This window comes from Penicillium coprophilum, assembly GCF_028826855.1.
Source record: "Penicillium coprophilum strain IBT 35676 chromosome Unknown utg000001l_segment0_segment0, whole genome shotgun sequence".
NCBI lineage: Eukaryota > Fungi > Ascomycota > Eurotiomycetes > Eurotiales > Aspergillaceae > Penicillium > Penicillium coprophilum.
Window position 1 is genome coordinate 917,152 of NW_026622720.1, and position 22,329 is coordinate 939,480.

The window sequence follows — 22,329 nt, forward strand, 5'->3', positions numbered from 1 at the left end:
CTAAATCCTGAGGTATTCGAATTATGAAATACTAACTTGGAAATCAATGAGGTCTGTCCTCCGTAGTGGTATGTTTGTTATCTATCGCGAAAACGGCTTTCGGCAATCACAGATAAGAAAGTGATTACCAACCATGGGAATGGTTGATGGATCCCCCGGCTGCCATTGGCTTTGGGAAAACGAGGCTAACGAGAGAAGGTTAGTAAGGTTAGAACCCATGGTTCGCCGAAAACGCTACCGCTCTGACGGCCCCCACTCGTCTCGGATTCAGGAGTCCGACGGTGCGATACGATGCTATCTATCTGCCTAATTCACCGACTTAACCCACAAATACCCCGTACAGTTGTGGCTGTTAGTCTCTTCAAACGTGATAGTGACATACTAGGATCAGAGTGTATGGGGTAGTTATGCCCCGACATCGTTCTTTGGCGTCATCGCAGATAAGATTATCTCCGTCTTAGTTCTCATTTTAACATTGATGGGTATGTAGGGGGGCACGCATGAGATAGGATAGACCATTAGCTCCTCGAGTTATCTCTAGAGTTACTTACCTCAATGTCACGATGGGTTTTTTGCCATTAGTCACTAAAGCGATCAGCGAACATACAATCATCTTGTTGAAGGAATGGGCACGAATATGCTTGTTACGTTAGCACACTCAATATATATATCGCAGTATAGAGATGTGAAAACAAGAGGCAAAGAGGCTTTTTAAGTATAGAAATCCGCAAAGAATCGTCCTAGGGGTAAGAATTGTCAACCAGTCCCCACTCCTCTAGAGTTGGTCTCCCGGCCCTTCACTCAAGTTATCCAAGTTTTGCCGCAGAGTGGCGCTCGAATACTAAGGTATAAGTGAGGAGGGTATTAAACTGAAGTAGAGCCGAGAGGACGGGAGGTTTGTTTCCTTAGATCTGAGGTCGCATGAATCAGCCGGCCAGTGGCAGGGAAATACCGATATAAGCAATCAGCAAATCATCTGATCAAAGACGTTCGACTGCCACGTCGAGTCAAGGATTGAGTAGAATTCTCTGCCAAGCCATGGGTGCTAGCTGGAGTAAGGCACATCTAGCGCTCATTCAACTTCCTATTACGGAAACCTGATGAGACCTCACAAAAATCAACGGATGATCAAGAGTTGCATGCCTGACTCAAACTCCATCATAAATTCGTGGTCTTTCACCATCAAAAAGTGAGATAGCCCTACAATCTTAATTTTACCGAGCGACACCAATCGAACATGAGATCAACTGTGAGAATGAAGGCGAAGGAAATTTCCGGACAGACATTTGACTATATCGTATGTGGTGGAGGCACATCCGGCTGTGTAATTGCAGCTGAGCTTGCCTCTATTCCGAACGTCTCCGTCCTTCTGGTTGAAGCAGGCAGAGACTCAGGCGTTCTGCCTGACGTGTTAGTGCCAGGAAAATATGTCAAGCAACTACAAGAAGACAAAGACGGATTATGGGAGCTGGACACAGTACCGCAGGTGCATCTGAATGGAAGAAAACTGGTGTTCCTCAGAGGTAAACAGCTTGGGGGTAGCTCGTGAGTTGTTCCCGCTCAACGAGAAAGGCGACAAGGCTAACAGTTTGACTTAGAGCAGTCAACTACATGGCACTTGCTCGAGGACCAGCAGCCGATTACGATGAATGGGCTAGGCTTGTTGGCGAGGATGGGTGGAAATGGGAGAACATACTGCCCCTGATGAAAGAGGTTGGTCATTCGTCTGGAGCTCCATTTGCTGATGGAACGGTCTGACGAGTTGTGGTAGCTGGAGGACTTTGATCCAAAATTACCTGCTAATATGCAAGAGTTTGCTGCTCCACGGGTTTCAAATCATGGAACCTCAGGGTAAGTCTGACAGGTTCTTTTGGTTCCTTCAGGTTGTGCTAATTGGATCCCCGCAGCCCTCTCAAGATTGGATTTGGGGACGAAATGGTTCCTGGGATCGAAACATTTGTGAAGGCATGCGTGGAGACCGGGATACCGTTGTGTCCAGATATCAACTCCGGAAATCCAGTGGGAGTAGGGCTGGCCCAGTTCAACGTTCGAGATGGAGAGAGATGTTATGCAGCCAATGCTTTCCTGGGTGACACAGCTCGAGTATCGCTTAAGAACCTGACCGTTGTAACAGAAACAGAGTGCGATCGGCTTCAGTCTAAAGATGGGGTTGTTACTGGGGTGGATTTGTATCACCGACCAAACGGGGAGAAAGGTAGGTTTTGGAAACCACTATCATATCACATCGCTGATTGGAATCAGTTCATGTCTATTGTCGCAAAGAGGTTGTTCTATCTTCCGGCACGTTTGGATCTCCGAAAATCTTGATGCTGTCGGGCCTGGGACCCAGAAATAAGCTAGAGCAACACGGAATTCCCGTACACGTCGACTTGCCAGGTGCGTCGACCTGACCCGTTATGTTTCTACTAATCATTGACGAATCTTTAGGGTGTGGACAAAATATGCTTGACCATTCCATCATCACCTGTGAATATAGGGTGGACAATTCAATCCCAGCGCATAATCAGTTGTTTCTCGACACCGGGCGCCTAGCAGAAGCCGAGGCGCGCTATGCCAATGATCATACGGGACCACTTGCGATGTATGGATCTAGTGGTACCTTGGCATTCCCCAGAATCAAGCGACTCTTCGACTCGAAGGAATTTTCCGACCTCGGTAAAAAAGCGCAAAGCTTTTTGCTGGAGCCCTCAAGACCTTCAGCTGAAATTTGGCTTGGATCGGGACCCTCCGTGTATGAGGTCGATGGACCAGACAAAAGTTATATGACCCACGAGCTTCTGTTACAGAACAATTTATCACGAGGAACCGTCACAATTGGCTCCACTGATCCACGAAGACCCCCAATTCTGAACCCGAATTTCCTGGCTCATCCATTCGATCAACGCATCGCAATCGAAAGTGTTCGCATGGCATTGAAGATTGCTCGCACCAAAGCCTATGACGGTACTATTGAGCAGATGGTGCATGGCCCGGAAATTGAATTTACGACCGCAGATCTGGATAGGATCAGTGATGAGGTCATGCTGGATTTCATTCGAAAGAACTTGGATCAAGGATACCATAGCGTGGGTACTTGTCGCATGGGCAAGATCGGCGATCCAGAGGCCGTGGTAAACTGCCAGTTCCAAGTCAAGGGAATGCAAAACCTCCGGGTCGCAGACCTGAGTGTGTGCCCTATTCTAACTTGGTAAGTCATTCCACATGAAAAGCTTGAGACACACTTCCTGACTAGAACAGCAATCATACTCAGATAAATGCGTACTTGATTGGTCTTCGATGCGCAAAAGAGATGGTCAAGCATTCCAAAGTACATCAACATCTTGCGAAGCTGTAGGCATCGAGATCTTGGTTATAGTGAGAAATAGCTTGCACGGCTGCCTTGACATCAAATAAAAAGGACAGTTCCATTTCCACGTGCCTGCATTAGACTTATATATTCTGATGGCCGTTTTCCCCTCCAAACGTCCTCTAATAGCGCAATTGCGCTTTTTACGTTGCCAAATCCCCCCGAGCTCTGCATACAACGAGCTCGTTCTCGAATCCATTCCTGACGTCTGGCGTCTTTGACTTCCAAGCCAGCATGAAACAAGGGCCATAACAACTGATCCGACCATCCTGAGGCAGGCGGTGTGGCTCTCGCATGGTAGAGCACGCTGCTGACAAGCCAATCTAGCTCAAACTCGTCGATATTGCAACAGAATACTCGGAGTAAGTAAAGAATAATGGCAAAACGATATGCTTCTGTCACATGAAGCCAGTTCTGACCCCTATCACAATGGACTGGCTTTTGTAACAAGCGTTGCTTGATATCCTGGACCTGGTTCGATGTCTCGGTTGAAGGGTTCGCGGCATCCAGCTGACTTTTATACAATGCGACAATCTCACAAATAATTTCAAATTGATCCGACGGACATGGTATTACATCGAAGCTCCACTGGTCGCCTGATTCGACTAGGAGGGAGCTAATCTCCTGTGATGAAAATACCGTGGGCTTGGAATGCGAAGCGGCAGCCATAACATCAAGCCTGAAGCCGCAAAGAAACATAGATCATTAGCCGTTCATTGCGCCAAGTATCAAAATATCAAGGCTTACCATGCTAGGTATTGTTCCACAAAGCTCCCAGCCGTTCGCTCGTGGCGTAGTTCAATAAGCTTCTTGGCCCCCTGGAAATGTGACTGAAAGTCGGATATGCCCCCGTGACAAAGATCACACAAGCACAGCATGAGTATCGTTGCCAACGTGCCTGGATGACTCGCTCGGACTGGGGAGTATAGGTCCTCCTGTAATCGTTTCATGGCCTTTCCTTTGAATCTAAAAAACTCCCGCTCAAATTGCTTTGTAGAGAGTCGCACATTGTAATGGCATGCTGCCAAGGCCGCACACGCGTAGAGCAATGATGGCACTTCGGTCGCGAGAGGAAGGATGTAATCACGATAAGGGTTTTGAGGTGACAAATTGTCAACACATAGTTTTGGCACGACTTCACAGATATCTGCCAGTTGTTAGCAGGCTTGACGGTTCGCAAATGATACTTCAGCACTGACGATACTGCATGATGAATTTGAGTTCATCCGGCATCCTCAGATCATCAAGCCCCGGTCCCAATGCGTGGCGAAAGTCCATAGAAGCTTCAAGCATCTGGGAATGATTCTGCGGAGACGCTGTATCGAGATTTGGATGAGGGGTGAGAAGATAATCAACAGAATTGTCCATGAAAGGTGCTTCATTGGACCATATCAAGAGCTCGGATGGAGTGTGATCCTCTGAAAACTCCACGGGGAGCTGCATGGGGGCAAGCAGATCATCGAATCGGTTGTCTTGGCCGTCGTTCTGGTCATTATCATTGCGAGGATTTTGTGGCGATTGTAGAACGGGCGATTGTGGAATGAGCAAAGGCGGAGTTGAAATTCTCGATTGCTGGACTCGACGCGTCCGTCGTCGCTTTGTCGTCACTGGGATGCTCTTGCCCACAAGCTGATCGCGGCTTGCCAAGCCTGGCCACTGCAGCAGATAGCCCTCGCATTTCAAGCCATTGGTTTCGCAGGTATTGCACGAAGGCATGCGCCGATCACATCCTCGTCCTCGACGGCGACATGTCTTGCACGCCCTCCCAAAGTATTGGTCGTTCGCCATGGTAAGTAAAGGGTGAGATGTTCAATTCGCAACCCTCAAGAGCGGACACGAGCAGGGCTGTTATCTTGCGATAGCGTGCGGGGAAGAGGATGTGTCATCGTTATCGTAAACTATGGAATCTCGCCCGTGTAGAATCTTGTGAAGCTCGTTCAGGGGTTATACCCTTCCGCAAGATATATATCTCTACATCAGAGCCAACGCCGATTCGACTCCCCTCTCATGTCAGTTGCAATGAAGGTCGACAATTCCTGTGGTAGCTCATGAAGCTGATTCGCTACTTTCGCCCCCGCATAATGATCGCGATTAAAGCAGCGTGGGGAATCCTGGTCCTTCACAACCTCGGGATTGGCAACCTTGGCCTGAGGCCGAAACAACGCACGGACCAACGATCTCATCTATTGACCATTTTAGGAAGGTGGCTGATGAGATGGCAACTGACCCCAATACCCTTTTAATATGACTCGAGAACCATCACTTGCTCAATTTACACTGCACTGGTTGATCTAACTCGAAGCCTGGCCTCGGCGATATGGGAAAGCGCGTTCTTGTTGGATATGGCATCGACGTCGATGCGGTCAGTGGCTGGTATGACTAAAATAACTTTGCGCTTTTGGATATACAGAAGACTCATCACACATCATATAGGATCAACACTGAAGATGGCCACACACCTGATTTTACTGACATCTCGCGTGGCATCTTTGTGGCCACCGTTGGAATTGATCGACTTCTGAAATTGTGGGAGAAGTACAACATCAAAACTTCGTGGTTCATTCCGGCTCATTCCATTGAATCATTTCCATCTTAAATGAGAAAGATTCGGGATGCAGGACATGAAATGTACGTTTTGGTCATTCTCACTCATACCTACCTTGGCATGTAACCGTAACCAAAAAAAAGGAGTACTGACATTTTTCAGCGGCCTGCATGGATATACACATGAGCATGTAGATATGTTGACGGAACAACAAGAACGTGACATTCTTGCAAAATCAATACAGGTGGTCACTGCACTCACTGGAAAGCACCCGAAAGGATGGACTGCACCTTCTTGGAGAACTTCGAGCCGCAGCATCAAATTGCTGGAAGAGTTCGGTCTTGTGAGCAACTCCATAACAATATCGTATTTTTTTAAAAAAAACAAACCTAATTTCTGGGCCAGGAATATGACCATTCATTCATGCATCATGATTCCCAGCTCTACTATGTTCCCTACTGCTCAGAAGGATTGGTTGCCACCGATTTGTCGAAGTCTGCTGAGCAGTGGATGAAGCCAATGGGAAAGCTCAACTCCAGTACAATTGTTGAGGTCCCTGCCAATTGGCACCTAGATGACTGGCCGCCATTTCAGCTTACTGAGGGTCCCTCTCATGGATACGTTGATCCGGATGTCATCGAGAGACTTTGGAAAGCCCAATTTGACTTCCTGTATCGGGAGTACGACACATTTGTTTTTCCGATATCAATTCATCCTCAAGTCAGCGGAAAGCCACAAGTCATTATGCTTCATGAGAGGTTGATTGAATACATCAACTCACATGAAGGTGTGGAGTGGTGTACATTTGCACAGATGGTAGATGAGTTCAAGGCCGGGAGGATCGGAGGTGCCCAGGTGGAGGGTGGAGCTGAATAATTATCAAATTCACTTCGAAATAAGATATTGATTGATTGAAACAATCATAATTTTGAGAGTGATTCGTAAATGCCTCTGGATAACGCAGGGCGCTAGAGCACATAAAATCCAGCATCGGACTTTATCTGGGAGGCGATTTAGAATGCCATGACCCAAAAATGTATATAGACACGAGAAACCCGAAGACTGATAGACAGACAGAACAGAAACTTATTGGCGAGAGTGATAAGAGGGCTGAGAAGATTGAATTTCGCTGAGAGAACGTCCCGATTTATAAAAGTCCAAATTATTCTAAGAGACAGAAAGATATCTTGTTGTATAGTAGAAAGACATTCGGTTATCCGCAAGGTATGTAAATCCAGGCCCCTATAGCAGCCAGAGTAATGAATAATTAATTTCCCACCCGACAAAGCCGGAATTTGAAGATCGAGTCCATTGAGCATGATAGAAGACCAAAGAGAACCTTGAAACGAAAAGAATATCGATCCTAAATTCGCATGATTTTCGACTGTTTCTTTCCAATCATTGTACGTATCATTGCTCATTCTACAAGATGAAATTTGAGTTCCAGACGATGGCCTATCGGACCTGCAAGGTAGCCATCACTCGGTTCCATGTCTCCGTGGTCGTGAATGGTGGTAGTAAAATTGGAATAAATGCCTGCGAAGAGGAATTTCATCGCTAAATCAGCGTTAGCATTGAGTCTGAACATGCACCATTAGACAAACCAGACTCACAGTAATACGCAAAGTGAAGTCCAAGACACATCCTTCCACCACTGCCAAAGCCCCAGAACCATTTCCTCATCAGGGCCAACTCTTCCTGCGATGCATCGAGCCATCTTTCTGGCTTCCACTCAAAGGGATCGGGAAACACATCGGGCATACGGTGTAGAACAGATGCGTATGATTGAACAGTCGTTCCAGCAGGGATGTTGTGGTAGCCGCCCAGGGTACATGGACGCGGGACTACACGGGGCTGACCACCAGGTACCGAAGGCCAAAGTCGAAGGGTTTCCATCAAGACAGCATGCAATATCGGTAGCTTGTCAATGTCCTGAGGGCTGGTGATGTCTTCGATTTCAACAAGCTTTCCGGGGATGTGTTTCAAGGGTGGGTTGAGACCGAGGAGTTCTTCTCGAAGCTTGGTTTGCCATTCTGGGCGTCGACTCAACTCCTAAAACAAGTAGGTGGAAGTGTTTCCACTTGTCTCAAACGCTCCGGAATTCAAAGAGAACATGTCGCTTGCCAATGGAAGTCGCTGAGGGTATGACTTGGGTTTTGCGTCAACCTCACTCATTCCTTTCAGCGCTGGTTCAAATGCAACTGGCTGGTCATCCGATGATAATTGTTTCCCACTTGCCAGGAGTTGCTGGGCTTGGTCGCACTTTTCCAAATTCCAAGCCTCCACAGATTCAAAAGCACTTAAAACGCTTTTGGGAATTAGGTGAATTCCAATTTTCTGGAGAATGCTAATGAGAGTGGGAAAGTGGTACTGCCAAAATGTGTACCCGGATATTCCAAGAAACCCGTCAAGGTACATTCGCCTCTCTTTTTCGTCCTCGACCAAGTTACTACCTAGCGACCGTCCGAATTGCCACTGTACAAAGGTATCCAGTAAGCAAGAGTAGCTGAGTTCGATGACCTCGATTGCTTTATTTTCTGTAGATGCCTTATAGACTAAGGGCAGAACACGGTTGAATAATACATCTCGCGACGCGGCGCGGGCAGTTTGAGATGACATGATAGATGACTTCGAGAAGCAGCTCGACAGGGCCTTTTTATGTGCGGCGTGTGTTATGTTATCCTTGATCGTGAACAAATTTGCAGTCCTATTAGTGAGTATCAGCTGATGTTCTTCGCTTCCTGGATCGGTAAGGTATGATACCCATATACAGCAAAGCCGTTAAAGTAAAACTCTGGCTTGGGGAAACCTCCATGATAGATTCTCTTCAATCCGTCCTCGTAACAGTTCACACTGACCAGACTCGGGCCAAGTCGAACCGCCGGCCCCTTTTCCAGGTGGAGCTTGTAAATTCGACGGTTCTCTTGCTTTGTCCATTTCATCCAAAAAATCCACAATGGGCTGAAACTGCAGGACCAATGTGCATTTGGGACTTTCGCCAGAGGAGAAAGGAACGCGGGGTACAAGAGGAACTTGTATATTCCCAGAATGACGGCGAGTATAGATATGGCATAGTATAAGTGAGGTTCCATCCTGTTGAGATGATGCGGAATGTTGGTTTTGTGGATGTGTCGAACATTCAGGGTAGCTAGAATGAAAGACCTTAGTCACTGTCCCCCTTATAAGTACGCGATGATCATGATAGTACTAACGAGCTTCATTTAGCATACACAGAATATATTCTAATATTTCTGTCCTCTAATTGCATTGCGTCGAGCGGGGATGCAGCTTTCGAAGAATGCGATAGGCAAAGTAGCCGCAAATCACATTATGCCCGTTCTGGGTAGGTGTAAGGCCCATAAACCAGTGTTCCAACCTCTTGTTGGTATAGAAATTCTGAACAAGCATTACCAATCACTCCGTGTAAGAGCCCGCGATGAATGTTAGATCGTGGATACTGACCGAATGCGGTAAATAAATGCGCTAGCCAGTGCTAGCACACTACTATCTGCAGATCTAACGAGAATGAACGTGGAGTCTTGGTATTGAAACATTATCTTTTTAGCATCTGTGGCACCGTGTGAACTATTCACTTTCTACTACTCTCGCCTGCGCATTTGCTATATCAATAAATTTCTTAACTTCATGTTTTTGAACACGATTTGGGTTTGATGGAGCACGCCTATTTTCCTTTTCTCTTTCTGGTACTGTTACAAAAAACCACAGGTTCCCCTTAGATCGACAATTCATTATTCTGTGAATAGTTCTACCGGGTGACATATTCAACATCACACAGAACTGTTTATTGTATTGGAATTTGAGACAGGGTATGCTAAATACCGATAATGACGATAGCGATGTAAGCCAGGAAGTTCGTCGCACTACGGCATCAAAATCAGAAGATGACACTACACCGAATTTATACAACTTATACCTACGTCCGCAATGTTAAGAATGATATTTGGGATCGATTATTTCGACATTGGTTCATTTTGTTCTAATGCTTTGTCGAGAATATATTTAAACATGAGTTATTTCAGTCAGTGACTGCTGCTGGTGTTGCCTGTTGACGGGATGCTTGAAGACAAATGATTATCTTGGGGTGCAACCTCGAGCCCTTGTATCTCAATTGTCTGTTATTATCAGCATGTAAACATCAAAGTTTCGTGGCACAGGGGAAAAGCAACAACTGAAAAAAGCAAACGAACGAGATTGAGGGTGAGTTGACAAGACACAAGGGGGACTTACTAGCCCAGAGAATGTTTTTCTTTTGCCTCCCCACCACGATACCATAATCAATAGTGAGATCCCAGTGATAACCACACTGACATAGTTCATACTGACTGTTGTGGTCGGAACGGATGTTGGAAAGCAGAACAAGATAGTGATGAAAAGCACCCAGATGATCGAAAATGCGTTGCAGATTGGTCCAAGATAATGACCCAAGTTAAACGGACGCTTCGGGAGAATTCGTTCCCGACCCCTGACCAACAGAATCGCCTGTGGCAGAGCGTAGGTCAAATTGAGCGACAGGATGGACATAGATATGAAGCTATTGAATGCTGTAACCGACGCAATATAGATTAAGCCGTAAGTTATTATCACGACTGCACATCCGACAGTCGCATTGACGGGAGCGTGGTACTTATGGTGAATTTGAGCAAAGAACCCTGCGCATGGAAGGCCTCCATCCCGGGAAAAGGCATATGCGAGTCTCCCAGTTGTCACTATGCACGATACCAGCGCACCGAAATAAACGAAAAGAATCCACACTGTCAGTACAGTGGCCGCGGACTGACTTTGCGTGGCTTGCAAATAGATCGTATAGACCGGAATCGAGGAAGAAGCAACAGCGTCTATGTCCGTGATAGAGAACAGAAACACAACTGTCCACGGGATGACCGTCATCATGCCAATGAGCATAGTCAGCCCCATAGCACGGGGAACATCAGATCTGGGGTTGGGAAGTTCCTGAAAAGATAAATTTAGAATTTCCCATAGCAAGGCGAAAATGAGCACTTTTTAAGTCTTCCTTACCCCTGCAATGTGGCACGCCCCATCAATGGCCAGAAATGCATACATACATGTCCCAAGCCCGATGATGAAAGATGTACCGTCACTCCAGCCACTGTTGTTCTTGAAGTCAATAAACACTGCTTTGGCGGACTGTGTATGCTTCTGTGTTGCTAAAACAACGATAAAGCTGGCGATGAACCCAAGAAAGCTGCTCACAAACATCACCATTTCCCCTCGAGGAAGGCATGATGGCAAAAGGCAGACAATCCCTGTAGCAATCAATACCAAGAGGACATATATCATCCACGTCTGCCAAGCTTCGCCAATGTAAGATGGGTTGTATATGCCGGCCAAGCTCCCGATCATTTGAGCTGTGAAGAGATATCAATAAAGCTTGAGTGTTTTGTGATTTTGTTTATATTCATTCGAATAAGACTCACCACAAACAAGGGCAGTGGACGCACTGGTGAGGGCCCACGCCACCACACTTAACCACCCCATAATAAAGGCTACCAGAGTGCGATATTTTGGAGGGCTAACCATATAGGCAAAGTGGTACTGCCCACCGCTTGATGGATATGCTGAGGCGAGTTCCGCCAAACCCGCCGCTAGAAAACGATGATGCGTCAGGGGGGCAGTTGTGAGAGATCAAGAGTGGGACTCTTACTGATAAAGCAACTCGCAATGGACGCAGCAATTAGACCAAAGAACACAGTCGGACTCCCACCCAACAGGAGTGGTGTGATAAATGTCGCTGAGTAGCCAAGCCAGGAGTTGGTCATGCTGAAACCAAATGCAAGAGTGGAAAAAAGAGAGAATTGTCGAGGAAGCTCCTCTGATTTGTGACTAGGGTCAGACACAACATGGTCGACATCATCACTCTTTGCGTCAAGCTGGTCTGCTAATTTAGACATGGAATCGTTCATGGATAGTTGAACCAGACTATACAGTCAAACTTCAGCGCTTAAACTAGACAAGATGGGAAAATGGAGGATGGCAGGTTAACGTATATGTTCTTAATCCATGAGAACATTATACGCTATATGTAAACATGTACTATTAGGCCGGTCTCGATAGGATTTGATTCCCCGCAATTTCCCCCATGATAGGGCTTCACTGCTGCCAATGATGGTTAAACGATTGGTGCCTCAAAACCTTCCTGTAATTCAAATGAACCAGACAGATCAACAAAACTGGGTCTATTTTTATTTCAGCCAGTCTCGAGTCTTTTTCTAATCTCAAGTTCTGATTCGGGGACAACTTGGTCATTTTGATGTCTACTTTCGGATCTCATTTATATACCCGATTAGGAATGGTCGATCCATACTTTCCCCATTGGGCTTTATTCTCAACTTGGCGGCATCATCGGGCTGTCTGCTGATCGTAACCAATGGTGTATGCTGCCAAGGTCGTATGCACTACATCTGATAAGCCAGTCCTCCGGATCCATTGCCATTTCTCAGGAGGGCTCTTCCACCTTACAGAGATCTCATCTACCTACTTGATGGAGTATGTCACGGCATCTTGAGGGGCCAATGGATTCCCATCTCTAGGTACTTCTATTGACACTTACGTATCTCCAAACCCTATCGTATTATTTAAGAAGCCAGATATCTTGAAAAAAAACTGAATAGCCACGAACCAAACTTGATTCTATCTTTCCAAGCCTCTCCGTCTATCTCACACACACGACACTCACTCAACATGTCCGCAGTCACTGGATACGATTATCCGGGCTATGAAGAGCTGGGGAATATTTTTAACATCTCAGCTGCTGTGTCAATACCTGCTGATGCTCGCATCGTCGCCACCTCGGGCCAAATTGCCGATAACCACGACCCTATGTGGGGCACGCATGCCGAGCAGTTTGAAAAGTCAATGATCAACATCGAGAGGTCTTTGGCGGCGGCATCACCTCATATCACCGATTCAAGGCAACTGTGGGAGGGGATCTTCTATATCACATCATTCCACGTCGGCACTTTGTCGAAAGAAGAACAGTTGCAGATCGCTGAAGTTGCGAGAAGATACTTGGGGAAAAACAAGCCGGCATGGGCAGCTATCTGTGTCAATGCCTTATTTCCACCCGAGGCGCTGGTAGAGATTCAGGTCCAGGCAGCTTATCGCGATGGGAAATAGGAAACAATCACCATGTTCCGACGTAGGATTAGTGATTATGAGAAAGGATCTCTCTTCTAGATCTTGAAGTGTATTCCAACACCTTCATCCTCTGTGTTTACGTATATTCCATGTAGTAATGTCATACGACTTTCTGAACTACGACTATTATGTCTTCCTTTGGGCCGGAGGTCTTCCATCTTTGCGGTGATATCTTACTTCTAGTAGTGAAATCTAGTAGTAAAATACATTGTGATCAACGCTCGACGAGAGGAGCCCTCGACTTCTTGTTGGCCGTCTTTATCAGACATCGGGTATTTAAAAAATGTGATAGAAGCTTTCTCTACTATCTCAGTGCTATTATTTCAATTATTGTCGGCTGTTTCACATAATGTAAAAATATTTGCTCGCAGGTGTGACCTCCCATGAGCCTGCTGGATTCAAAAAAGATCATTGAAAATCTAATTGTATCACCTCTTCCGGTTCGCATGGTCTTCCAAGGTACACAGTGGCCGTTGCCCCTTCGAGGTCCATGACAATACTAAACAATGTAGCATCCATTCCCAGGGGGCCCTCTTCGTAGCGACAAATCGAGTACGGAAATCCATCATGATCATCCAGCATGCGAGTAATGTCGACAACACTTGGCTCTCGACTCGTAGATGCACTGGATTCCGCTGCCAATTGCTCAATTCGCTGCTGTCGGGAAGGGGAATCAACCAGCCAGCCAGAGTCCACAACACCATCATGAGCCAACAGCAAGTGGTTTGCGTGGTAAATCGAATTCCGGTCATCCATCTGAATGCGCCGCATAGTTTTTGCTGTCGATTCCAATCCAATGCCCTTCTCTTTGTCGGCAATCAGAATATGTGCCGATGCGGCGATTCCAACCTCTTCGAGCTGCCGAACAGCAGCGTCAGTGGATGAGCTCTCCAACACAGATCGAAGTGCCAAATGAACAGGGAGGCGAGAAGAATCGCATCCTGAGACTTTGATTGCATTCAGACAGACACCAACACCGAATTCATTCAATCCGATTTTTCCGATGATACCTGCTTCAGTGATCATTTTGATTCGAGGTCCACTGTCGCTGCTGATATCCAACAGGATAAGATTCTGCTTTTGCTCCTCCATCCACTACCAGATCGTAAGAAGATAGCCAGATCCACTGCAGCAACATTCACTTACATCCCAATTCTGAGCCAAAAAGGCATGCTGGCTGGTTTTCCGATACAAGCTTGTACATCCATCGTTGAACATCCCGAACGCGATCTCAGTGCGGATGTTGAGGATCAATATATCAATAAACGGTATTTGAGCACCATCCGAAATTCCTGGATATTTTGTTAACTTGTTACAAACATAATCGATAGTAGGTCGAAGCCAGATCACGGTCGGATGGATTGACGTACCCTGCATCTCGCGGTAATATTTCGGCCACCTCTGTTCTATTCCCCTGTCCCAGGCTTCCGCCGTTGTGCGTACAGTTTGCCAGTCCATCTTGCAAATATGGGCGAACATCTTCTGATAAAATTTGATACTGCCGCTAATCATATCTCTTGCGCCCACTCCATGTGCCCGTCCAATCTGTAGTGTGTAAGAATACATTCATAGGCCGCACAAAAGCTAATTAGGAGTGTCAATTGACTTACTTCATATGGCGCTCCGACACATTGTATTGATTTCATTTTCAAGTCGTTGTCAGTAGGCGAGTGGTTTCAGTTCCTTCGAGTTCAATAGGCTGATTAATGAAGTACGCTTGGAGTTGAAACTGGAAATCTAGTTTTTCATCAACAAAGATTGATTTTATGAATGACAAGTACGTCAAAATGTATGTCACCTAGTTGCTACATTCCAAGGCACATTGTGAACTCAGTCTGTATCCATATTAGGAAGGTCGCTGAGTTTGTTCGCCGTAGCGGTAAGGAAGATGAGCGAGGCTCGCAGCACTAGCGGACCGCAAAGCCCATCTCGACGATGACAAATCGACCTCTGTAATCGCTTTATTATGATCTTCTAGTAGTCATTTGAAGTTCAAATTCGCAATGAAAGCTTACAATGACTGAATAATGATTTTTGATAACAGCACATCAAGGTCGAGGTATGGCGAAGGCTGATATTTTTGTATCAGATATATATTCCTCTTTTCTACGGTAGTACTACCATCCTCCAGTTACCCTACGTAATTTTAGGTTATCACGAGAGGGTTATGCTCCGGGTGGCATACTTAATCGCTCGTGCTCATCTATCACCCGAACGAGTGCTACGCAGCAAATGTGTTTGGTAACAGTCAAAAATAAGCAGGCAAAAACATACCACAGTTTAGATTGTCTGGTGATCACCTACCCAGCTACTGATTCATCGGCCGGTGGCTCGGTGGACAGTGTTGCATATTCGAGTATGTGAGCTCGTGGGCCGAGCGATGCTTTTGTCTGTAGACTTATACAGAAATATACTCAGATTCTGTGTTTTGTGAGGTTTTTTTTTCCCCTGTGGATTGGAGTAGTCAACTCGATGTAAGTCTAGTGCTGCATACTTGAACCATCACTCTAACCGGAATATTTTAGTTTCAAGGTACATCAAAGGCAGTATATATTGTTTGATAGCGATTATGATACCCAGTTGCCTGAAGATAAGATGCTAGCACACATGCCTCTGCTCGAATACACTCAATTGAACAACATCGTAGGCAAGATATGAAGCCTATATGAGTGAAGATGGCTAAGCATCAGAGTACCTAAGATATATCATCCACAAGCCTCTCGTGTAGCACTTCGGAGAAGAAAAACAAAAAAAGGTCATAGCCTTTCAGCATGTCTTTTTAGGTCCTGGCAACTCGTGGATAAAATCCCTAGACCCCGGTAACTCATGGGTAGTATGCTCTTTGTTGCCAGGAAGCTCTGACAGTTGGCTTCGGCCATCTAACTCACTCGGGATGCCCGGGGGCTGGAGAGACTGGTCTTTTATCGTCGATGATTCGGTGATGGGTGTTCCCGCTTGAGATAACTTCTTCTGTGGGCGACGGCGCATGAAATACCAAAGCAAGGCTAGAATGATTGCCAACCCAGCAACTCCACCAACCACACCGCCCGCAACAGCACCAGTATTCAACTTGGAGGAGCTACTCGTTGTTGGGGGGTTGCTCGATAGTGGGGGTTGGGTCGATGTTGGGGAGCTACTGGTCATTGGTGAGCTGGTCGATGTAGGGGAGCTAAGCGACGTTGAGTCCATGCCTGAAGGTAGTTAAAGTAAGACTGGGCTCATGCAGAGTACGCAGGAGTTGGATCTTACTATATCGAACTGGGGGCAGTGGCGTGATACCATCAACCTTAGCTACCCCATTTGCCGCACACCCAACCGCCCCCGAGGTCATATTATACCCCCATTCCTGTTCTTCACAACAAAAGTATCCGCCGTTATAGTTTCGAAAAAGCCTCCAGTCTGCATTGGCGCAGTGTGGTGAGTGACTGATTTCCCGACTGCAGTCTTCATCTTCATTCCGACAACATCTCCCCGTGTTTTTGTCGCTACAAGTTGCGCCACTGGGGCAGCATCGGGAGACAAGTTTTGATGTTATCGGATCAACTGATGCTTTCGTGTTACATTCTCCCTGAAGGCAGGAGCCAGTCCTGCGTATTGCGAATCCAAACGGCGGACCCCAATCAAGGTCGTCAGTCATGCTTATGATGAATATGTCGAAAGACCAAACAAAAATCGATTGAAAAGAGAATAACACGTGTGTGATGTATATTAACAAAAGTCCAGGAACTAGGAGAGGAGGTAATGACCTCGTTTGAAGGACTTTTGATTTTATGTACCAACCGAAGCGAGAACAACAAACAGGGGAACAACCCCAGTGAAATCGAGTGGGTTTATTTTATTAATAGAGAGACCCTGTGCCCAAACAGATCCTACACCTAAGGCTATCTTGGTGCCACTTTGACCCTGATCGTCGTGGAAGCAGTCTTGGCGAGGGTAGTTTCCTGGGCAGGCTCAACAGATAACATTCTCTATTAGGCTGTCGAGAGTGCAACATTGAAATTTTTCTAAGAATGACTGCTCTTGTTTCGCAATTACCATCCGGAACAAATCGCAAATTTCATCGCGAATCAAGGCTTTATGGGCAAGGGTAAGGTAGACAAGGAGGAGCCCCAGCCGTCCTTGGCTCCCTCCGCCTGATACCTTCCCCGCTCGGCAGAACAAGGCGAAGATCCCCAGGCAAGGTCACTTGGAGGTCACTTGGAGGAAAAATAAAGAGTTATAAAGGTGAGCCAGATAGTCCTGATCGTACGTCAATTCTAATGGTTTAACCCGAAATCAGACGTCATAGCAAGCTGCTGCGGCTGAAAAGTGATAGAGATATGGGAGGAATGTCACGCGTTGGAAGGCATCGGGACGGGTGAACGTTGGCGTCTAAAAATTTAATGACGCTTAATCTAATGGGGCAACACTAGTCATATAGGCCAATTCACAGGCCGTTTTCAAGATTGACCTTACCTTTCTCAGGATAAACGGAAGCTATGTATCGCGCAGCGGTATAGGCGCCAGCTGCCGAAACCCATTTCTCGTAATTATTGGTTCCTCAATGCCTGGTTGTGGCCTGGTTCTTGGCCGCTCATTTGAGAAATGGGGCTGGGTTTTGAGCCCAGCCTCGGGCCCACCGATGGGCTATAGCCCGAAGGTAGAGGCCCAGAATGGGGAAATGAGCCCTAAAATAGGGCCGAAATACTATAACATAGAACTTGAATCCCCCTTTTGGTAGTTAAAAGTACCCTTTGTTTTACCCCGTTTCTAAGCCTTATTTTCAAGGTAATATTCTATTAACTTAAATAATCCAGATTTAATTACTATTTATTTCTCTACATCACGTCTAAATAATGTGAAAAAAACGCGTTTATTCTTCTATCCATCCCCTTCACTGCTCCTGCATGCCGACTCTAGCTTCTAATACGCCTTGCTCTATGATAAATTTTATATCCCTAATATTCATCGCTGAATCAAAAAGAAATGTCATTCTGGCCATTTCTGCTTGTCTCACATTTGTCCAGATCTGTGTTAGCCTTCAGAATGGTAGGTGAAGCTCTCAGCCCTGGATTGCAGGGACTTCGAACGGAAGTAAGAACCTCCAAATGGACCTAGACTTCATCGTATCGGGCATCGCTGTCAATACTCTCTCGCGAGGTCCTACAGCTTTTTTGATAGAAGCATGAACCAAGATGTCCTTCATGCCCCGGCACGGATAAGGCGCGGAGGATGTTGACTATGGAGAACGTAGCTTTAGAGGTTGGGTGTAGCGTGACCGTTCTCTTACAGCTGCGAACAATGCTATAGTAAATACCACGTAGCTTACTAGCCGCCACGACTGCGGATCTTTCACAAACACTTTAAATTAGTCAGTGAGATCATGGAAGGGGTAGGTTCATTTTTAAAGATTCACATGCTTGTATTTTCTTTGATAATCAGTCTAATACAGATTTATTTTTATAGCGAATCTCTCCGGCTCACGGGGCATGCTTCGCGGGCTAGATAGTGCTGTTTTAGACATGTCTAGGACTGCTAGAATGCCAATACCAAAACGCCCGGATCAGCGTTCAATAGTATACTCTGAGCCTGATGACGATATAGACATAGTCGGCGTATTTAGTTGTGGCTTTGACAGTAAATATCAAATATTTTCTGCTAGCATGTAGTACACTTCTATGAACTTAAAACAGAACCTTTCTTGAAGCGTTGATTCCTTGAAGATCCCACTGCCGTGGTGCTGTCTTCTTCATCCACACCGACCAGTCCCCCCGAAAGGCCGGCCGCATGATCTGTGCATACTCCCAGTAGTCCGGATACCATCCCGCTGATTCCCAGTCAAGAATCCCGGTGATAATGTTCTGTTCGTCTACCATCACATTACGTGGCGCAATGTCGGCATGGGTGAATACCGAGTCTTCTGACCGGGGTAACATATCTAGCAGTTGATTCTCATACCGCCTCCCTCCGCAGTGTATGTAGCGTTCGTATATTCTCCCACGTAACTCCAAGTCGCTGGTAATTGGTCGAGCGGGTTTTTTCAGATCCTGTAGCATCGGGTCCTGGGATAGAGAGCCATCCGCGGCACATTGATACACCCCCTGAAGCTCTTGTGGACGAGGGACATTTCGGATTGCTGAGATTAGATTCCAAAGTTGAATGCATATTGACTCCTTAGACTCGCTGTCTAGGCTGTCCCATTTCTTTTCCAGGGGTATTCCGGGAATAATAGTCATCGCAATCAATCCTTGGGGTATATAAAAGTTGGGTTTTAAAGGCTCATCAGTTTCCGTGTCCGTCTCCATTTGAGCTTTATCAGCATGAAAATCGGTGAAAAGCACTTCAGGAACCGGAATTTTGGTATTTTTGAACACAAGTCTCATCGCTTCTGCTTCGGCAGATCGCACTCCGAACCCTGACTTGATCACCCAGGAAGCGTCCAATTCGACCACAAGTCTGCCCATTTGTTTATCAAGAACATACATCAGCTCTTCGTCAGCTTCAAGGCTGAGTGGATCCACATATGAGGCGCATGGTAGTAGAGTGTTGCCCTTCTTGATATATCGGTGCCCTTTGTGAAGATTCTTATCTTCGTATGGAACCTCACTTGGAGAGTTCGTTTCTTCGCATGGGGCCTCGGTTGCAAAATCCTTGTCTTCGGATGGAAACTCACTCGAAGGTCCCGTCATTGTATGGTTATTATCTTTCAGCCACGTTGATCGAGCAGTGACGGCGAGAGTGAAATCCTAGAGATCCAAGTTGATCGGTTGAAAGATATTCCTTCGCTGGTATGGACGACTAAGTGTAGCACCTATTTATAACCCTGTGATTGGATGATTGCCTCACCGCTATATCTCCGCTATTAGCTATTATAACCTGTCAACTTACGGATATGGCCCTGGTAAATGCAAAATGATATCTTTTTGCTAAAGATGTATATCTCCAATTGCTACATATGTCATCCTCCGGGATATATATAGCCGCAAATTCCTTGCAAGAAGAGACGCGTCGATACATAGGGAATCAAGGGGACATATGCCTTAGTCTTTGTTTTCGTACCCATTCAAAGGAAGAGGTGAAGGCGCAGCTTGGGAAAAGTATCCATGTAATGAACTCACTTGAAATTAATAATATCTAAGCTGCCTATTCACCGTTATATTTGTCGTTATAAGTGTATCCCCTTACGGTTTACAACACATGCAAGTCTACACATAATTTGCAGACTCCTATGTTGCCTGCAGCTTGATGTTACCTTCTCCTCTATCGTCTTGTTTACGACAAATGGCTTAATTTACAAATTCTAAAAACACCGCCAAATCTCGGCATATAGGGGTGGGACCCCTGGGAAATCCCGCACTTGATCTCCGGAGGAACAAAGAACTGCCTAGCAACATTGCAATATTATCTAATGAGAGGATAACAAAGAGGTGGCATATTCAGTGACTTATGATCTGCCCTCAGGTTTTCAGCGGCGCTTTGGTAATTACCGTGAGACCTCCCAACCTTGGAACCCGTGCAGTAGAGGAGGTATAGGTATCATATGGCCCATTCATTATCTCAAGATCTTTATAATCACATAGATGTATAGAATTTATCCAACTGGATACTGCCTAATTTCCCTTCCGAATCCATCATTTAAGTGCCAGCAAAAGGCAGTTGCACTTGGCGGCTTGCCTTTTTCAGCGCAGTCGGAAAGCATCGCTCTTCCCATTGAGAGTTTGATTGACAGATGAGTCTTGCCCCTTTTTTTTGGTTTCCTTTGAAAGTAGTCGTGCAATTTATCGTCTTAAATGCTGACAAATGATAGGATATCAATAATAGGTGAAACAGACCAGGTCTGACAACCCAAGCACAAGATGGGACTCTTTCAAGTTTCTAGTTATAAAGATTCTGCTTTCAATTCTTCCCCAAAATAGATCTTGGTAGTTAAGAAATAGAAATACATACCTCCATACCTACATACATCAGTGATAGACCAGGTCTGACAACCCAAGCACAAGATGGGACTCTTTCAAGTTTCTAGTTATAAAGATTCTGCTTTCAATTCTTCCCCAAAATAGATCTTGGTAGTTAAGAAATAGAAATACATACCTCCATACCTACATACATCAGTGATAGACCAGGCCCAATCTTTATATTTGGATGCAGTCGGCTCTCACAAATCTTAAACCGGCCTTCCGCCAGTCTGAAACCAAACAAACACAGTAAGTGACGGATTGACAAGATATTTTGCGGCAAATGCCTAAACTCACAGGTTATGCGGCACTAATACTAATCTCTCAAGAAAATGAGCGACTATCCATCCGCAACAACCCCCATCACGACCATTGCTCTTCGGGAGGTGTGCGAAGTCAACGGCCGCACCTTCACTAGAAGAATAGGCACGCAGCAATGGTCTGAGCGTACCGCTTCAACTGACAGATCTGACCAATCTTTTCTCCCCCCACCCTTGAGCCTATCTCTTGTTCATCAACTACAAGGTGAGGGGGAACCTTTGCATTGGGCGCTCTTTGTTTCTCGTGAGAATCAACCTGGATATGTGTATCAGGTCAAGGGAGATGCAGAACACATGCAATACTTACCTTCGGTAGGGGTTGTCAATGTCGTCCAATCTGACTCCTTTTTAAACATCTATAACCTAGCCGATGTGACCGAAGAACAGCAGATAATGGTAAGAGTTGTTGCAGAGGCAGAAGACCCCCTAGAGCGAAAGATCGCAAATCTGTCACGGAAAATTGTCAAGGTTGGACTATTCGTGTTATCACCCAGCTAGTCGGATTAGGTTTGGTTCCAGAGCATAAGCTGCGCATGATACTCCCTATGCTTCAGACGATCTAAGAGAGGTATATTTATGGGGGCTGTATTATGGTGGCTGTGCCGGAGAAACGAGGCTTTCATCACATGGTTTTGAATTCCTACAGAATGCGGTACGGTCACTGGTCAATTGAATAGATGATCCAAATCAACGGAGTCGCCATAAGCGGAAAGCTCGAGGTCCGAACGAAGGTGGTAATCGTCTTCCCATCCCCACCCTGTTCGGGTTGGATCTGTTTCACAGTACGCAATTTCTCATAATACACAACTAAATATAAGGTATCTTTTACATGAATTCAGCATACAAAAAGGACCTAGAAAAAAAGTATCAACAATATCCTGATAATCTCGATTCTCTTTGCCGTCGAAATGGCCAAAGGGAAGGTAAAAGCTCTGGTATATTATATCAGTCTATAATGTATATATAAGAGAAGCAAGGATCAATTGA

At 45.9% G+C, this 22,329-nt stretch overlaps 9 protein-coding genes across 9 annotated transcripts; 3 read left to right on the forward strand and 6 right to left on the reverse strand.

Annotated features, from left to right (window-relative positions):
- Positions 1-1,237: 1,237 nt before the first annotated feature.
- N7500_000341 (GMC family oxidoreductase) lies at positions 1,238-3,355 on the forward strand (the record flags this gene model as incomplete). The annotated part of the gene is made up of 7 exons (XM_056671487.1): positions 1,238-1,545; positions 1,599-1,713; positions 1,772-1,851; positions 1,908-2,215; positions 2,263-2,397; positions 2,449-3,208; positions 3,259-3,355. 7 exons carry the CDS (start codon positions 1,238-1,240, stop codon positions 3,353-3,355), a joined length of 1,803 nt encoding a protein of 600 aa, XP_056537060.1.
- Positions 3,356-3,406: 51 nt separating this feature from the next.
- On the reverse strand, positions 3,407-5,155 carry N7500_000342 (fungal specific transcription factor domain-containing protein; the record flags this gene model as incomplete). Its single annotated transcript, XM_056671488.1, has 3 exons — positions 3,407-4,046; positions 4,115-4,514; positions 4,567-5,155. The coding sequence occupies 3 exons, from the start codon at positions 5,153-5,155 to the stop codon at positions 3,407-3,409; spliced, it is 1,629 nt and encodes a 542-aa protein (XP_056537061.1).
- Positions 5,156-5,684: 529 nt separating this feature from the next.
- N7500_000343 (glucose 1-dehydrogenase) lies at positions 5,685-6,788 on the forward strand (the record flags this gene model as incomplete). Its single annotated transcript, XM_056671489.1, has 4 exons — positions 5,685-5,740; positions 5,801-5,923; positions 6,075-6,255; positions 6,318-6,788. The coding sequence occupies 4 exons, from the start codon at positions 5,685-5,687 to the stop codon at positions 6,786-6,788; spliced, it is 831 nt and encodes a 276-aa protein (XP_056537062.1).
- A 541-nt stretch (positions 6,789-7,329) lies between these two features.
- On the reverse strand, positions 7,330-9,004 carry N7500_000344 (cytochrome P450; the record flags this gene model as incomplete). The annotated part of the gene is given in 4 exon segments (XM_056671490.1): positions 7,330-7,469; positions 7,526-7,956; positions 7,972-8,619; positions 8,676-9,004. 4 exon segments carry the CDS (start codon positions 9,002-9,004, stop codon positions 7,330-7,332), a joined length of 1,548 nt encoding a protein of 515 aa, XP_056537063.1.
- Positions 9,005-9,952: 948 nt separating this feature from the next.
- Positions 9,953-11,854, reverse strand: N7500_000345 (putative GABA permease; the record flags this gene model as incomplete). The annotated part of the gene is made up of 5 exons (XM_056671491.1): positions 9,953-10,045; positions 10,161-10,883; positions 10,950-11,299; positions 11,369-11,536; positions 11,596-11,854. 5 exons carry the CDS (start codon positions 11,852-11,854, stop codon positions 9,953-9,955), a joined length of 1,593 nt encoding a protein of 530 aa, XP_056537064.1.
- Positions 11,855-12,632: 778 nt separating this feature from the next.
- N7500_000346 (uncharacterized protein) lies at positions 12,633-13,067 on the forward strand (the record flags this gene model as incomplete). The annotated part of the gene is made up of 1 exon (XM_056671492.1): positions 12,633-13,067. One exon carries the CDS (start codon positions 12,633-12,635, stop codon positions 13,065-13,067), a length of 435 nt encoding a protein of 144 aa, XP_056537065.1.
- Positions 13,068-13,496: 429 nt separating this feature from the next.
- Positions 13,497-14,114, reverse strand: N7500_000347 (Peptidase C45 acyl-coenzyme A:6-aminopenicillanic acid acyl-transferase; the record flags this gene model as incomplete). The annotated part of the gene is made up of 1 exon (XM_056671493.1): positions 13,497-14,114. The coding sequence occupies one exon, from the start codon at positions 14,112-14,114 to the stop codon at positions 13,497-13,499; it is 618 nt and encodes a 205-aa protein (XP_056537066.1).
- Positions 14,115-15,854: 1,740 nt separating this feature from the next.
- Positions 15,855-16,725, reverse strand: N7500_000348 (uncharacterized protein; the record flags this gene model as incomplete). The annotated part of the gene is made up of 2 exons (XM_056671494.1): positions 15,855-16,279; positions 16,338-16,725. 2 exons carry the CDS (start codon positions 16,723-16,725, stop codon positions 15,855-15,857), a joined length of 813 nt encoding a protein of 270 aa, XP_056537067.1.
- Positions 16,726-18,751: 2,026 nt separating this feature from the next.
- On the reverse strand, positions 18,752-19,756 carry N7500_000349 (aminoglycoside phosphotransferase family protein; the record flags this gene model as incomplete). Its single annotated transcript, XM_056671495.1, has 1 exon — positions 18,752-19,756. The coding sequence occupies one exon, from the start codon at positions 19,754-19,756 to the stop codon at positions 18,752-18,754; it is 1,005 nt and encodes a 334-aa protein (XP_056537068.1).
- Positions 19,757-22,329: the final 2,573 nt, after the last annotated feature.